This window comes from Puntigrus tetrazona, chromosome 17, assembly GCF_018831695.1.
Source record: "Puntigrus tetrazona isolate hp1 chromosome 17, ASM1883169v1, whole genome shotgun sequence".
Lineage (NCBI taxonomy): Eukaryota > Metazoa > Chordata > Actinopteri > Cypriniformes > Cyprinidae > Puntigrus > Puntigrus tetrazona.
Genome location: NC_056715.1, coordinates 8031145 through 8048392, shown reverse-complemented (window position 1 = coordinate 8048392; position 17248 = coordinate 8031145). Strand labels below are relative to the sequence as shown.

The window sequence follows — 17248 nt, the reverse complement described above, 5'->3', positions numbered from 1 at the left end:
AAGGCCGTGTTAAACACATTTCATCACATGTATAAAAGCAAAGAAAAAAGGGCTTCTTACCAACACATTGGCCATTTCTCCCTTCAAACCCATCCGGACAAGGAGAACACATGAAAGAGCCCAGAGTGTTATAGCAGAGACCGGACGGACACACTCTCCAATCTAGACATTCATCGATATCTACACAGACACAAGAAGAAATACACAAGTTCATGATGCCCATCCATAGAGTGGAAAGTCTGCATGTGCCAGCTGTGAAGGTTTGATAGGAGGGTCTGTTGTTATGGATGGGTGTTATTGCTGTACTACTGTGAGGAGAACAGGAAACCATCGACTGGAAAGCACATTTTGTTCTCAATCTCTCTGCTACACCTTTATTAATGAAGTTAGTCAAAGAAAAACATCTTAACTGTGAAACTGTGATGTACTACGGCACCATGCCTTCTTCCTTCTACATGCTCAACCATCCATTCGCCTTTATTACTGCTTCCAGCGGCTGCCAGAGATACTTCATCTCTACACTGAATGGATGTGGTACATTAAAGCAGTTAGAGTGTGAAAACACATCACCTAATCACCACGACAACAGATTTTTAAAGAGCTTTACATTAAAGAAGACGGCTGCATTTATGAGGACATATTTTCAATGCTTAAAACAATGTTTTTCAATGTTCTTTGAATTATAAGGTCACATTTTTTGAGGTATAAACTCCCATAACAAATCTCCAACCTACCTAGAACTTGAATTCAGTAACCCTAAAATTATAAAGAACACTGGAGCTATAATTTAGCAGTATTATGACCACAATGAAGGGAACAAGTGGAAGACGTAGATGTAAAGAAAATGCCAAATCAGAAAAGAGCAAAATCAATCTACCAGATTAAAATAATTTCTGTCTCATATATATGGATTCAACAAACAAACAACTGCATTAAAGAGCTGACGCTCCCCATTCTGTAGCAGTTTCGAAAATTTCGGATTGCGGAAAAAAGGTGGGACGCATTCCTAAATGTGCAACTGCTCTGAAACTTAAAGAGGATATTACTGGAACAGTTAAACCAGTTAACCAGAAAAACCAATGTGTTGGCCATATCAGTTTAAATGGATGTAATGAGTAACTCTGGGCAGAAGTTTCCGGATGTCTTGTACTCTGGATTTCCTAATATGAGGAGAAGATGTGTTTTCCAAGTACCGTGAACATTTCCTCATCTGCAGCAGTGCTGAGGTATTTGGGTGACTCGGTTGAGGGTACGATAATACCACTTTTCTTCCTCCACAAACCTCAAAGTGTGTCACAAGGAGGTGGTTTCTACCTCGTCTGCAAACCCTGAAAACCAGCTAATGACACACACACACACACACACACACAGGATGTATTTGGAATTGAGAAAGAGACAGAGCTGTGCCTGTATTTAGACGACCACACTGCGGTCGAAGACCAAAAGCAGACTTCATATGAGTGCTGATCTGTCTGGATCAAAATAATGGCCAAGAAAGTGGAAGAGGAGGACTGCTAATGGCTCACGAGGAAAAATACAGACCTTCAAACTTCCAAATGGCACATGTTTCTGCTCTTCTAACTTGTCCAGAAAATAAATAAATAATAAAAAAAAAATTCTTAAAAGAAGAAGCTGAAGAAATTAAATGGTAAATCTATGTACCAGTCAAAAATTATGAACTCCATTCTGTGTACACGGGTGAGTTTATATGGGACAGTCTCGTAATTACCGGAGCAGCTGGTGCCCTTCTCGTTAGGCATGAATCCAGGCTCGCACGCACACAGGAATCCGCCTGGAGTGTTCTGACAGTGACCATTAGCACACAAACTTGGGCTCTCTGCACACTCGTCAACATCTGTCAAAAATAATCATCAGGTAATTGATAGATCTGTCTTTGCAGGCAGTTTAAGAGAAATTCCTATTTGAATCCAGTATTTTCACAGCAAGCAACCGACTGAGATGCCACCACTTGGATTTTGAGGAATAGACTTCTTATAAAGCAAGTCACATACTAAAAACGGTGCCTAAATATAAAGTGAAAATTAGTAAAATTGTGCATAAATTGTTTCAGAAATATCTTTCTACATAGAAACAAGCATTGTAGTCAACGTTTGGTTCTGTTTTAAATCGTTTGACATTATGGTGACTAAGGTGATGTTTTCTTAAATGTAAAGTTCACCCAAAAATTAAATTCTGCTATTATTTTCAAAACCAAAACAATTCTTGTTATTGTTTTGTTTTGTTTTGGACCCCACTGACCTTTTCATTGTATAGACAAATTTTCAAAATACTTTTTTGTGTTTCACACAAGACAGAAATTTGAAAAGTAATTTGTTTGGAACTAAATGTGGGCTTTCATTGGATCTATTTAAGAGGTTCCTTGACACACAAACAATGCCTATTTAATCAATAAATGATTATGTTCAATGGATGTATCATGGATTTATAAATTAATTACATATGCAAATGAACCACTGTATTAAATATAAATTAGATAGCCAGTTCTTGAAACTGTACTTTCAGTACTTTAACCTTTGAACTCTCACCTACACATGTGGTGCCCTCACTGTCTATTCTATAGCCGTCATCACAGATGCACTTGTAGCTGTCAGCTGTGTTATAACAGATTCCTGCACCACAGATATCAGGTCTCACTTGACACTCGTCAATCTCTGTGAAGAGAGAGAGATAAAAATAAAGAACACAGTCATTTTTTTGCAAGTTCACAGCAAAGGCAATGCATTAAATAAAACTAATAAATTAAAGGCTACATGAATTTTGAAACAACAAACAAGTCATGCATTCCATCACTTATTGGAAACATTTTTTGGCTTTGGTATGAATTTTTCTTTCTCTGAGGGAAGGAAAGAATTGCTGAACATGTATCTGAAGAATGTGAATTGCATAAGTCGGATTATTAACCCTGCACCAACAGTTATGCAGGAAAGCTCCTGGTTGTCTTGATGTTAAGTAAAAAAATTAAGAAATGCATAAATGGAAAAAAATAAATGTTAGGGTTTATGATGGGTATCTGCTCGGCAACAACGAAAAAAAAAATATCTTTGCAACTTTCTAATTAATCCCTTGCTTGTTGCGGCCTTTACTGACCTATGAAAGTGGAACATTCTGCTTACCACTCCCTGGATTAATAATGAAAATAATGTTAATAAAAAGAATCCGCAAGAGGTGAAAGAGCACAAAAGATCTAATTAAGTTACTTTGAGCAGTCTGTTCAGTTTTTAATTTCGTATTGGTTACATGCTTTAAAAGAATTACATATGCAAATTAAAAAAGTCTTTAAAGGTCTTTAATGTCCTTTAAAGACTTGACTTTAAAATATGCCCATAGGAAAACAAGTGGTTTCTAGCATTTAAATGACTGATTCTAACTTTTATGGCCATAACTATGGTCATAACATTAATAAAACTACAGATTCATCAGTACCTTTGTATATCACAAACATACACTACATGGATGGACTCACCTGCCAGCTGTGTTGGGGAGATGTCCTGACTTTCTACGGATGGCGGAAGTGCCACAGGAGCGGGTGGTGACACCTTCTCCACCACCTCTGGAGAGTGACAGAAATGGGAAAACATAGGAAGAAAAAGAAAAAGAGATTCAGCCCATTCAAAAGTCTGCTAAGAAGTCCTACTAAATGACATAGACAAGTTTTTTTTTTTTATGATTGCAGGATCTCTTTCAGTATGACAAACTAAACTAAATATGTCCAACATCTGCCACCACAGATAACAGATCAACCCATTGTTGTCGCCATCTGGATTCGTTTGTTTAGGCCACTTACACACATCTGAAATGAATTGCTTTATTCCAATTTAAACAGCAATCCAGTCACAAAGACTTCAGAAATCTTTGCATAAACCAGTGGGTCAACAGTAAATGTAAAAGAGGTGAAGAGGATATTATGGGGATATGAGACCTGGGAGGGCAGGCTCCATCCTCATTGTAGACACCCCGGGTGACAGCTGGGCCTGTTCGGGCTGTACTACTGACCTATCAACACTCATGTGAGTATAAAGCTCCTTCAAACAGATAAGAAACAAATGACACACATAGTAATCGACTGATCCACAAAGAGATACATTAAATTAATTGGCAACTAAAGCAAAGTAATAAGCAATTCAGTCTGCTGTTGTTCTGACTGCATGGGGCGTTAAAATGGGCGGAGCTGTAAAAATTTTGGGCTCTGTCCCAAATGGCACATTTGATGCATACTTGCGGTCTTGCAAAGTTCACGATACTTTATTACTTTAGATTTCAGAAAAAGAACGACCCCGAGACATGGTGGCACTGATGTAGCATACTATCTGAAAACCTATGAACAATTACATCAACAACGTGTGGAAATAGACCGCAAGGGCTAAAGGTGGCAATTAGGACAGAGCCTTTCAAGTATGTGAAAAGAAAGCAAGATGCAATCTCTCCAACCCTGCCTTCTCTCTCTCTCTCTCTCTCTCTCTCTCACACACACACACACACACACAATCTCACATGTACTATATGCATACCCTTTTGATTTAGCTGAGGGACAAGACAGTTAAACCATAATAAAATAAATAATTGTGGAACAAATTGTGGTTCCTCCGATGCTATGCTGACGAAAAACATTTAGGAAACTTTTAAAAGTTCCTCAAATACCTCAAAATTCATGTTACGGAGGAACATGAAGGAACTTAATGGGCTCCACTTTGTACATTCAAGGGTGCCTAAAAGTGCTGCATAAGGTTCCACCAGTATGACAATCTGAGGAACCAATCATTAAAAAAAATGCTTTTGAATGGTGAAATCAAATTAATTTTGTTCAACACAGAGACCAGAAACACTTGAATAGGCCTCCTTATCTTACTTAAAAGCCAGGCTTTCCTAAACTGAGCTGTTAAAGAGTCTCAAATAGCTAATCACATACAAAGATCTTCACTAATTACATTATTCAAGAGATTTCTTTTTTAATCTCTATCCTTCATAAACTCAAAAGAGACATTTTGCTGCAGACCCACTAAACACTGCATGTCTAGACCGATCTTGAGTGTTACAAGTTTGTACCATTTTATACAACCAAAGCATAAATCTTAAACTTTCAATAGTGAAAGTGTCACTTAAAACCGCTCTTTTGTAAACGTTAATGTAGGCTAATTAAAAACACGCACATAATCACAATCATTCACAAAGCAAAGGACACACACTGACACATACACACGCTTCTGTAGAGCAGAATGCTGAGCGCACAGAGCAGTCATGCAGTAGTGATGACATGATAATGTTCCTGCACGCAAGTCTGTTGCTATTTTGCAGTGCTGCATTGATGTGTGCGTGAAAGCATCAGCTGTGCTGCATATTTAGCAGATCTTTACTGCTGAATCAAACCCAACCTACCTGCCGAGGAACTGTGGGCACTACAGCAGGTCATTATGTCATATAAAAACACAAAAATTAATTGTGTCACACAAAGCTAGGAAACAAATATTCACACATTTGTAAATCCATTAAAACATCTGATGAAATTAAATAAAATAAAAATGCTGTCCACAAATATTTGGTCATGTAATGTATAAAAGGGTGAACTTCAGTGGACCAATTTTAGTTCCAGAGCAACTTTGAAACACTGTCTCCCAGCAACAGGACAAAACTTAATAAAGCCCAAGGACAAATACTTTCTCTCTGAACCTGGCCCACCTCCACCACACTTTTCAGCTGTGCAATGCTTTTATGGGCTGCTTTTGCAGAGAGGCTATAAAAATCTGTGCAGTTCATTTTGTGTGAGAGTAGTGAAAGGAGAAAATATGATGCGATGCACTGATCTTCTGGAATCCTTCATCAGCTTTGACATTGGTTTTGCAAGGTGGAAGCAATACTAATGACTCTCTGTCTCTGCCAAAGAGAGAACAGTCCTGTGTTCACTTTCTATAGGAACAACAGAAGCTTGGCTACATTTTGGATCTCAGTCTACTCCAGACTGGTGCCAATTCTCATTCCATTTCCTGGTGCCAAGCGTGCATGTGATGACATTTAAAAGAGAAGGAAAGAAGGACAGGGAAGAGGGTGAAAGAGTTCTTGCTGGTGTAGTTATAGTGTGTATGTGGTGCATCCAGGCAGACCATCATGTAAATAAACTTTCCATCACAAACACAAATCACAATGCCTGTACGTTCACAGACATAATGCAGACTGTTGGACAAATAGCGCAGCTTCTGTGTGACTCACCAGGTAGCTGCCTCTCTGTGATGCTGAGGGCTTCCACGGGCTGCTGTAGGGTGGGGAAGGGCATGGGTGGATCCACAGGTGCTTGGTGTCTAATGGTGGGCTTGCTCTGCCCGTGACCGTCTGGGTGGATGTGTCCATTAGGAGGTTTGGGCTTGTAAATGTATGGTGTGGTGACATGATACCCCATTCCTCCAGGACAGATTTCTTTAAACGCAGCTATGAGAGAAAGAAAAAAATGCTCAACAACTATCTGTCTGTATCCAATCTATCTTTTCATCCATCAGTTCATTATCTGTCTGATGGTCTATTTTCTTTCATTGCTAAAAATTCCAAACAAAAGAGCAAAAATCAACAGATTTTTCAGGCCTCACGGGAAGGCAAAAACAAACGTAAGGTAAGAAGTGTATATTAAATTGCTAAATTCTATAGCAGAGCTAACAAAAACGTGTGATGGCGTGTAAAAGCATCTAAACAGCCGAGCTGTGGAACACACATGCAAACCACACTGAAGTGGAGGAGAGAGAGGGGATGATATCAGTAGAATAGATGGGGCCGACAGGGGTTGTGTCTCAGGTCGCTTACCTGTCCCAGGTAGAGGGCAACGGTCACAATGAGGACCCCAGGCCTTGCCCACACTACAACAGCATAACTGTTTACTCAGCTGAGTGGACACAGGGTGCAAGCACTGCTTCCCCGAACTGACCAATCGGAAGCAAGCACCTTTCTCCTCGCGAAGAGCAGGTGTTTCGGCTGGTTACCATGGAGATGGAAGGAGGGAGGGAGGAGAGGAGTGTGCACGGTGTATGACACAAACATGGAAGAGAGAGAAAGAACAAAAGAGAAAGAGAAAAGAGATTCCCTTCACCTTGTGTTCCATCTATGAATTACTAAAATGCCATAACAAAAGAACAACTGCCTCTATAACCACATTAAAACAGAGAGTAGGGGAAAGCATGACAGAGACTGTGTATGAAAAAAGTGATACTGTTTTTCAGATGCATGATAGACAAAACACGGCACAAGAATACTACCAAGAGCAAAGAGAAAGTTAAGCAGAAAGCATGTGAGAAAGAGTATATACGGGCGGTTAGTAAATCAAGAAGCACTGGATATGACTATCAAATATCTTATTAAATATTTTACAATACACTTAAAAAAACCTATGGACCCCAAATGTTTGAACACTACTATATTTCTATATATCTTTATCTATGGACCACAAAGCCAGTCATAAGTAACATAGGAACCTTTATAGCAATAGCCAAAAATACATTGCGTTCTATGCCAAAAGTAATTAGGATATTAAGTTAAGATTTTTGTAAATGTCCTACCATAAATATATTAACTTAATTTGTGATTAGTAATATGAATGGCAAAAAAACTTAATTCAGACAGCTTTAAAACGTGATTTTCTCAATATTTAGAATAAAAATTTTCCACCCTCAAAATCTCAGCCAAATTTCATCCTATCCTAACAAACTTATACTACTACTACTTATTAGTGAATGAGACCCAATGTTAAATGTTTCAAATATAGTACGACACTTACATTTGACACTGTCTAATGTGACAGACTAAATCAATGCCTTCAGGTAAATTTATTGATATACAGTATAAAATAATTGTCAATGTGCTTTCTGGCATATTTCTCACTTTAATAAAGAACCGATTCCAAGCCAAGTTTTTTATAGAGATGGACAATTCTACATTTTCATATAGCAGATAACAGCAGATTTGTGCTGACAGACCTTATACTGGCAGCCAAAACATACTGTATGCATGAGAGTAAAAAATTAATGGCTAAAAGGAGGATTAAAAGAACTCTCAGATCTTCTCTGAACAAAAGGACATGACGGCGTGTTCCAGAGGTGTAATTTGGCAAGCGCTGGTTTCCAGCAGAAGGATCAGCCACTATATTTATCACAATAACACAGACAGCACACTTAGGTTACCTTATTAAATCACAGAGAAAGCTTGAGCGTATTTGTGCCCCATTGACCGACTGCACGAATGATGCCAGCACATTTCAACCTTGCTGTTACATGTCCATGACTGAACAGCAGAGAACACTCCGCTCACGTGACAGCCTCGGTTAGTGTTAGAAGCCATGTTAAATCATGCTGCTAGCTGCACTAATCAGCAAGTCTTACTGATATAAGCTGAAGTGATTAGCTGCACTGAATACAGTTACATTTGTAGAGATCTTCGAGTAGGTAAACATCAAGACAGCAGGAACATGCCAAAGATTGAGAAGAGAAGAGAAGAGAAGAGAAGAGAAGAGAAGAGAAGAGAAGAGAAGAGAAGAGAAGAGAAGAGAAGAGTAGAGTAGAGTAGAGTAGAGTAGAGTAGAGTAGAGTAGAGTAGAGAAGAGAAGAGAAGAGAAGAGAAGAGAAGAGAAGAGAAGAGAAGAGAAGAGAAGAGAAGAGAAGAGAAGAGAAGAGAAGAGAAGAGAAGAGACTTACGGAAACAGGCGGTCAGGCTGGGATCAGGCACAAAGCCTGGGTTGCACATACATCTGTAGCTGCCCATTGTGTTTATGCAGTTTCCATTGGGACAAACTCCTTGAATCTGACACTCGTCAATATCTAGGATCATAACAAACATAAAGAACGCTCATGTTTTTTTTCTGTGGAGCACAAAATTAGATATTTTGCAGAAAGATTCATGTCGAAACTATTTTTTTGTCCACTGATCAAAACTACAGTGATCTTCATTGTACAGACAAAAAACAATTAAGCATTTTCAATCTTATTATGTACTCGGCAGAACAAAGAAAGTAATACAGTGTGGAACAACCTGAGGTCAAGTAAACGATGACAGTATTATATTGAGAATACAAGAAACACGATACACACATTGCATTTGTTTTCTGGCATTAAAATCTAAAAATGAATAAAATACTTTAAAGATAAATTTACTTGTGAAGAAAAATTTTGAAGAAAACATGCCTTTGGATTTCCTCTTAAAATTATTTTTCTTAAAAATAAATAAATAAATAATAATAAAAAAATTACACACACAGAGAGAGCACACTAATATCCCTTCAAGAGGCCACTGAGTGCGAGTTAAGGGCGTGGACAGTCATCATTCCCAGTCACTTAAAACAGGACACAGATCCAAACATTTCCTAACGCAATGCTAATGTGTTCATGATGACAGTGATGTTCATGGAGAGAGGGCATACACTCAATCCCTCAAGCATCCAAACATCTGCACCAGAACACAGACTGGCCCAGAGGAGCTGTCACTCAAAGCCATGACATCATAATGTCCCCATCAAAACCCCACATCTCTTTACAAAATATATGGCAGCAGATTCTTAAAGGTCTCCTAACGGGTGAATTTACAACATCTAAACCACTTTTGCACATATCATTTCAGCGAGCTGCGTCTTATTTACTAACTACCCAGAAACCAGGTTAACTAGGCACTACATGAGTTGATAATAGCGCTGATATACACAGTATTTCTTTTTTTTTTTACTTCAAATGTCTCCTCTCTGTATAAACTATGCTTATTTAGATTCTGCTTATTGAGATATGTTTTTGTAACAACACTTAATAATATTCCATTTGTCAATATTAGTTAACAACATAAGCATGAACTAACAAAGAATAATACTTTTAAAGCATTTATTTATCTTAATTAATGTTAATTTCCACAGTTTTAGCATATGTTATATAACATATATTATTTGCATATTATTATTATTATTATTATACACAAACTAACAATTCCATTTTATCAACTGATGTAAACAAAGATGAAAAAATACTTGAAAATGTATTGCTCATTGTTAGTTAACAGGACTGTGTTCCCAAGATTGGTAAACTATTTTTCGCTTAGTGGCAAGAAAATACATATTGATTACACTTACGAAACATAGTATGCAAAAAAAGTATGAAAAAAAACAATGTAGGCAGAAAATTCTATGTTAATATAATGAGAAATATTTAAAGTAACTTGAACATAAATAAGTTTACAGATTAAAAATTATGAAGACAAGGCAGATTATTCTCTGATTATATTTGAAAGCATAAACCTGCCAATGAGGACAGCAACATGACTAATGGCAGGAAGAGAGAAGTGGGAGCATCAGAGCCTGGCAGAACATCCAAACCACAGGAGACACGTCCACTTACGCAGTAAAACTCTGGCCTGACGCAGGAAAGCGTCAAAGGTTTAGTGGGACCCTCAGGCCGTGTTATCAGGGCAGTGATTAAGTTCAAACTTAACGGCACACTAAGCGCTAAAGAAGTGCTGTAAACTAGCCTCTGAGAACAGCCCATTCTGAAATATTCATGAAGACATAAAGGTAAAATAACCCCCTTTGAGGTCTGTTTATAAAATCCAAGATACATTTTAATCATCAAAACAGGGTATGTTTTCCTAAAGCCTCTTCATGCTAATGCTGTGAAGAAATTATAACTAGGAGCACTAGATTTTCAAAATTCAATAGCTTTTGAGAAATACAGTGTTCTGTAGCAATCTTAACATGACGCCCATAATGATCACATGATCAGCTACTACTTTTGCAGACCATAAACAAAAAAGAAGCTTTATTAATAATGTCAACCCCTTACATAAAAGCTAGTTTTGGCTTATTTCGTAGTGTATGGAGACTAAATAGCATCTTTCTGCTATTATTTTTATGCATTTCTATGTATGTCCCAATGTTGCCCAGATCTACCAGCCTCCAAACTCCTCTCCTGCGGCCAAGACACACGCTGGGCACTTCCCCTTAACACAGTCTGCTTTACTTTTAGCTGTGGTTCAGCTCTGGGTTTGGCAGACTGAGGTGGCTGTTGGTGGCTGCTAACAGCAGATGTGTGGAGAAATAGAGACAGAAAGGCAAATAGGTAGCAAAGGTTGCAAAGCCTTAATATAGAATAATACGGATGCACAGACTAAAAAACAACAATGTTTAAAAGCTTGGGGTCAAAAAGACTGATCAAAATTGTCAGATAAGACATTTATAAAGTACATTCTCATTCAAATAAATGACAAATCCCCAAAAAAATCACAGATTCCACAAAATTACTAAGCAGCATTACTCTTTTCAACATTAATAATGAATCTTTCTTGAGCAAGGAATTAGCATATTACAATGCTTTCTATAGAATAATGTGACACTGAAGACTGGAGTAACTGAGTTGATAATTCAACTGTGCCATTACCATTTTTGAAAAAAAATAGTTTTTCAAAATATTACCAAATAAATCAGGATTGGTCAGGATTTAAAAAGCTTACCAACCCCAAACATTTGATTGGTTGAGTAACTAATAGCAGCTTTAGCAATTTTATAGTTATTAACTAAAATAAAGCAATTAAACAATACAAGCACCCCCATCACAACTCTGTCTTATTAGCATGCTAAACAAGAGATTACATTGCCAAGGCATACATAAACAGTACATGACAGCATGAGTGTTACTTAGTTTTGACTCAGGCTGAGGAAAAGCCCTGAAGTTATTCTGGCTGCTGGCCCTGATGTGTTGGATCTCTTGCTATTACATCCAGCTTCAACATAGATTAGACAGATCTATCAAAGATGCCACCTGTCTCTCCTCGTAACGGTGAAAGAAAGTCTTCTCTGTGATAGATCTGGGACACTGTTTTAAAATGGCAATGCAATGAAAGGGACAGTATATGGTGTATGTGGCCAGTTGTGACATGCAAAGGCCAGTGGGGGGCGAGCTGAATAATAAGTATATGACAATGACACATTTGCTCATGCATCTTATCAAAAATCACCACAATCAATAAATAGCACAACAAAACAAACATACACACGTCCACTGCAAGAACAAAAAACCTAGCTAAACATATGCATGCATGAGCGATAAAGAATATAAGCAGAAACAAGTCGTGGCTCTTACCGATACAGCGAGTGGCATTCAGCCTCTTATAGCCTTGAGGACATTCAATCAAAGGAATCGCTATGGAGAAAAGAGAGAGAAGGAGGAGGTGGAGGAAAAAAAAACGCACATTTAGATACAGCGAGCATTCTCTCCACAGCAAAGAAAACCCTTGCAGTTAGAACAAAATCTAGTTTTATGAAAATATAAGCTGTAAGTGCTATTTTACGTCCGCTGTACAATAATTCATCATGATAATCAGCATACGTTTAAAAAATGACGCACCCACACACGCATTATATCTATATCTAGATATTTACCTATCTATTGAATTATTTGTTTAAACACACATATATATACGCATATAAAGTGAAGCAAAATGAAATCACTTAGGATTCAGAGTGAACACTGTTCTTACGTGTTCTGCACTATCACACCACACACAAACACATCCAAACACACATCATGAATCACTTTACATAGCGTGTTGTTAAACACACCATTGTCTCTGAGCTCACAGATTAAAAAAAGATAAGAAGTCAGCAAAAACACTGTACATAGTTCTGTAGCGGTTTGTCTCAGGGGAGGCCTTGCGACTGGGAACTCGTAACAGGAACAGGGTTTACTTCCCTCTCATTCTCATGGGTAATGACCGTAATAAATTACATAAATAGAACATAGAGAGAGTGAGACAGAATGACTCATTTGGAAGAGAACAGAATGGCATCGGCACTTCCAGGGGTCATATTTTGGGCCTGCTTCAGAAATAAAGGGGGCTGAACTCCAGACTTGTTTACATCTTCATTACCCCAACACTTGTGTTCAGTTACTGCCGTGCACTTCTATTTCCGTTCAGTGCCAGCTGATGTCCTAGTAAGTGCTCGTCTCAGCTGCTGTGAACAGATCTCAGAGACAACGGCAATGTCAGATCAACTTCACACCTCTCAATGCTATATTGAATCACTGCGCCTCCAAAATGGACTAACCATCCACATGAAAATGAGATGAAAAAGTGTTAAATGACTAAACCACACTTTTCAAGAAAAGGAATAACATTTTAATTGGCATTTTAAGAGTACAAACAACAATCCTGAAATATTTTAGAAATTCATGAACGTTTGTTTTGGTGAAGTCCATAAGGTTTAAATCAGTGTTATGTCTGAGAATGCACAGAATGCAGTGATGCCCATATATGGGCAGAGAATTTCAGAAACATCTAAGGACATACCGCAAAGAAAAAGAGAGCGAGAGGGGTGGTACACTAAAAGTTTTCTGTAGGGACTGATTTCAGAGAAGTGACTAAGCATGGAGGAATCACGACTGTATGAGTAAATGTGTGTGTATGTGAAGGACCATTACTAAAGCTGGAGTGTGCGCCAGGTGAGTCAGCATGTCAGTAAGTTCAACATAGCACGTGTAACCAAATACTTTACAGCTTTCTCTTTCCTTTGCCCACTCATTACGCACTTGCCTTTTCTCTGTGGAATGCATCCCTTCCATCTCGTTCTCACTGCGATATTAGGAACATGTGTCTGTTGAGTCACAGCCACTTGGAGGTTTGACATCAAATGGTTTGAACTCCTCATAGTCTCTTTTAGTTAGTGAGAAATCAAGGCTGGGCCTCTTGATGAATCATTGATTTCCCGCTCTTTTCGGACAGCACTACTTTAGAAAACTGAGCACACTCATTCTGAAAGTGTTTCATCTCGAAAAAGGCCCAAACATATTAATGTTTAACGTGTGTCTCACTCTGATCATACAATAGTTTGTTTCAGTCATTCTGGTTTTTCAATTAACAGACTAAAAGTGAAAATCTAAGACATATGCTCGTGTGGGAGGGAGAGACAGATGTTCGTGTGTGGTAAGGTAAAACAGATGTTTGAAAGAAAGAGAGGGTATGAGGGTGAGACAGGTGTTTTTATTCATTAAAATGAGGAAGATGATTTTCTACATGACGAAGAGACTTGTTCTAGTGTGTAAGGTAGAAATGGGTATTTTTGGGTGAAAATGTGAAGATTGGCTGTGTGAGAAAGATGTTTTCATGTGCGAGAGTGAGACATGTATTTTTGGTCATGATGTTTCTCTGTGTAAGAAGTGGACAGAATTTATATTAAAAAAAGATCCAAAAAACAGGTAGTGCACATGTCCAGAATGTGTCCATCCTCGCTTGGGGTCAATAAAGTATATTTGAACTTGTGTGCTCAATTAATTCTTTGCAAAATCCCACCCCCTTAGATACTGTTGCTATGTCTGACAGTATCATGCTCCTACACAGTGCGGATTGACAGACAAGAAAGAGCAGAACTTCACGTATGAAAAAGTCTAAGCCAAATTTCTAAAAGAAATTCAATCAATAAATCACATTTTGTGGCTCTTTAATGTATCTTGACAGAACGCTGTAGTGCCTCAAGTGGCATGTTAACTGATTCTTTCTTTCTTTTTACTAGTTTAAACTACTATAAAATAAACATAAATGCACATCAGTAGGTATCTTATTCTAACCACAGAAAGATGTCAAAACATACCATTTTTCAAGTTCACTGACATTAATCTACTCTCCTGTCTTGTTTGTCAGATTTTGTGAATTGTCAGTTGTGAGCAGGAAAAAAGAAAATTGTACCATATTTAGATCTTGAGAGCAATTTGTGTGCGTGAGATGAGTGTTTAGGTTTGTGAAAGCTAGGTAGATAATTGTCTAATGGGTGTTTTTGTTTGTAAAAATGAGGCAGATAATTGTGTGAGACCGAAGTGTTTGTTTGTGTGAGCGAGGCAGTAGCTTACATGTTTTCTTGGGGCATTTTTGGCATTTGTGGAATCCCCATGATGTGCCCACCGTCCCACAACAGGCATCTTGTTTAGACAGGCCGGGCAGAGCTTTCCCACACTACAACAACAAAACACAATCAAATCCAGTAATAAATAAGAGAGAAATACAGTGATACTCATCTAGACCATTTACCACACACATACACATAATTCTGCTCACACACAGCTCTTGATCCCTGTTCTTTCTGATCAACACTCTGATATCTCTCCCCTGACTCAATCTAATCTGCTGAACCAGGCACGAAATGAACAACAATCTGAGAGACGGCAATGATACAAGCAACTCAAGCAACCTGATAACACCCTCCTCTCTGCTGACACGAAAAGACAAAGTCGCAAATTAAGTCTGAATGGTTGCAAAAACAGTCACGGCACGTTCAGGATTAGAGTAAACAAACAGGACTGAGGTGAACTTGATAATAACTTGATAGACTAACAACTATAGGAGTAGAAGACAACTGAACGTTCTTTTAAGCTGGAGGCAGGTACTCTTTTGAGAATCATTGTTTTGTATTTCATCTGCAGTGCTCTTCTTAAGAGACAGATGTTCCCCTGAGCACCACAATGTTCTGGTGGGAGTCTAATCTCACTATTCATTTTGTCTCTCGCTCTACTTCTTGATCATTTGATGATAGCTGAAAATGAGTTAGTTTAGAGACAGAGTGTAATAGTGTATGATTCACAGCTCACAGCAATGGTGAGAGTGACAGAGACACAATTGAATAAAAAGGAAAGGAATTTTTGTCCATACAATAAAACAGGATAAAAAAAACTAAATAACACTGAAACCTTTTATTGTATGCACCAAAACACATATCTTTCCTTTTTAAAGAAATAATAATGAAAAATCACAGAGGTTTGGACTGAGATGCGGTGAGCAAATAATGACATCAATTAAGGTTTTACATGTAGTGTGAATATTACATTTCCTCATATGAAAGCAGTATATATGAGTTTACAAACAAAACAATATGTTTCTCTGACCTGCATTCCAGCAGTCTCCTGGAAGCAGCGTCCTAGCTGGTTCTTGGAAGTCACCGGCAGGTATTGGGGGTATGTTTGCTGGTTGGGGTAAATGACGCCGCTGTGAGTGTGACCGTGTTGGATGCTCTGGCTGCTGCTGTGGTAGGTGAAGGTGTGACTGGACTGTGTGTTCTTCATCTGTCCGTTACTGTCCACCGAAGATACCTGATGGATCTGGACAGAGGCTTCTGGAGGATGTTTCACATGGACATTCACCAAACCTACAGAAAAGTTAGACGTTTAGGGGGATTCATATGGTTTAATAAAAACCTCAGTCAACAGAATTGGTGGTGTAATGTTAATTTGCTAAAAAAATATTTTTGACAAAGGTCCTTTCTTCTCTAAAAAAGGGGAAAAAATTTAAATAATGTAACAATGAGACACGTACAAGTGATTGAGGACAGTTTCTGGCAGACTTAAATGCCATAAAATGTGATACATTTAAAAATAACTAGCAATATTTATTCTATTAAAAACTGTGCATTACTTGAGATGTTGCATTTGTTTTTTACGGTCATTTCAGAGTTTTACTGTTTATGTCATTGCACTGCCCTGACAATGAAGTGGTAAAATTGGATACCATTTTTCAAGGAATCAGTTTATGAGAAATTTACAATAAACTAGTGCTGTCAAATGATTAATCACATCCAAAATAAAATTTTAGATTACATAATATATGTGTATGTGCTGTGTATATTTATTATATACAAATAAATACACACACATGCACGTATATTCTAGAAAACAATTTTTTGGAGTAATTCTAAACACTGATTATTCCTTTGATAACAGTAACGCTACGTGTTTCTGAATAACAATTTTCAGCAAGATTTTCAACAGAAATAAAAGGGTTACCCTGGTTTTGTCCAGTGCCGTAGGTGAGGGGCAACGTGTGCATTGAATGGACGTGTGTCTTCTGCCCGTTTAACACAGTATGCTGACCCTGGTGACCAGTGGGATTCGCCATTTGGCAGAATTTTCCAGTAAAGTTTGGTGGGCACTGGCACTTGTCCCGTGCGCTGCATTTTCCTCCATTCATGCAGGGCAAATGGCAAACAACTAAAACACACACACAAACAGAGCGGAGTGTGGTTAAGCACAGCCATTTCGGGTGACATTTTTCAGCGTTTAGTTTAGTTCAACTTCCTGTTAATAGACCCATCACATTTAAGAGACAAACATACACACAGATGAACTAACAAAATTAACATCAAACTTTAGCTTTGTCCCGTGCTTGAGCAAGGTTTTGCTTGTGGGCTGTTGTGTGCGTGTGTGTAGGTGCTTAAACGCTTCACACAAAAGCTGTTTAGGAACTTTTG

The 17248-nt window shown here is 38.1% G+C and overlaps 1 protein-coding gene across 7 annotated transcripts in view; it reads right to left on the bottom strand.

The window, feature by feature from the left end:
- Positions 1–17248, bottom strand: part of ltbp1 (latent transforming growth factor beta binding protein 1) — a 67046-nt gene that overhangs the window by 18666 nt on the left and 31132 nt on the right. For 4 of the 7 annotated variants that reach the window (XM_043263146.1, XM_043263147.1, XM_043263151.1 and 1 more), the window contains 13 exons: positions 16785–16988; positions 15891–16150; positions 14862–14964; positions 12102–12161; positions 8685–8807; positions 6805–6972; positions 6223–6438; positions 5395–5414; positions 3941–4043; positions 3485–3571; positions 2547–2672; positions 1730–1855; positions 61–180 (listed from right to left, as the gene is read on the bottom strand). In XM_043263146.1, coding sequence (XP_043119081.1) covers positions 61–180; positions 1730–1855; positions 2547–2672; positions 3485–3571; positions 3941–4043; positions 5395–5414; positions 6223–6438; positions 6805–6972; positions 8685–8807; positions 12102–12161; positions 14862–14964; positions 15891–16150; positions 16785–16988 — 1716 coding nt within the window. The remainder of the gene's footprint in view (positions 1–60; positions 181–1729; positions 1856–2546; positions 2673–3484; positions 3572–3940; positions 4044–5394; positions 5415–6222; positions 6439–6804; positions 6973–8684; positions 8808–12101; positions 12162–14861; positions 14965–15890; positions 16151–16784; positions 16989–17248) is intronic. The other 3 variants (XM_043263148.1, XM_043263152.1, XM_043263150.1) reach the window with 2 other exon arrangements.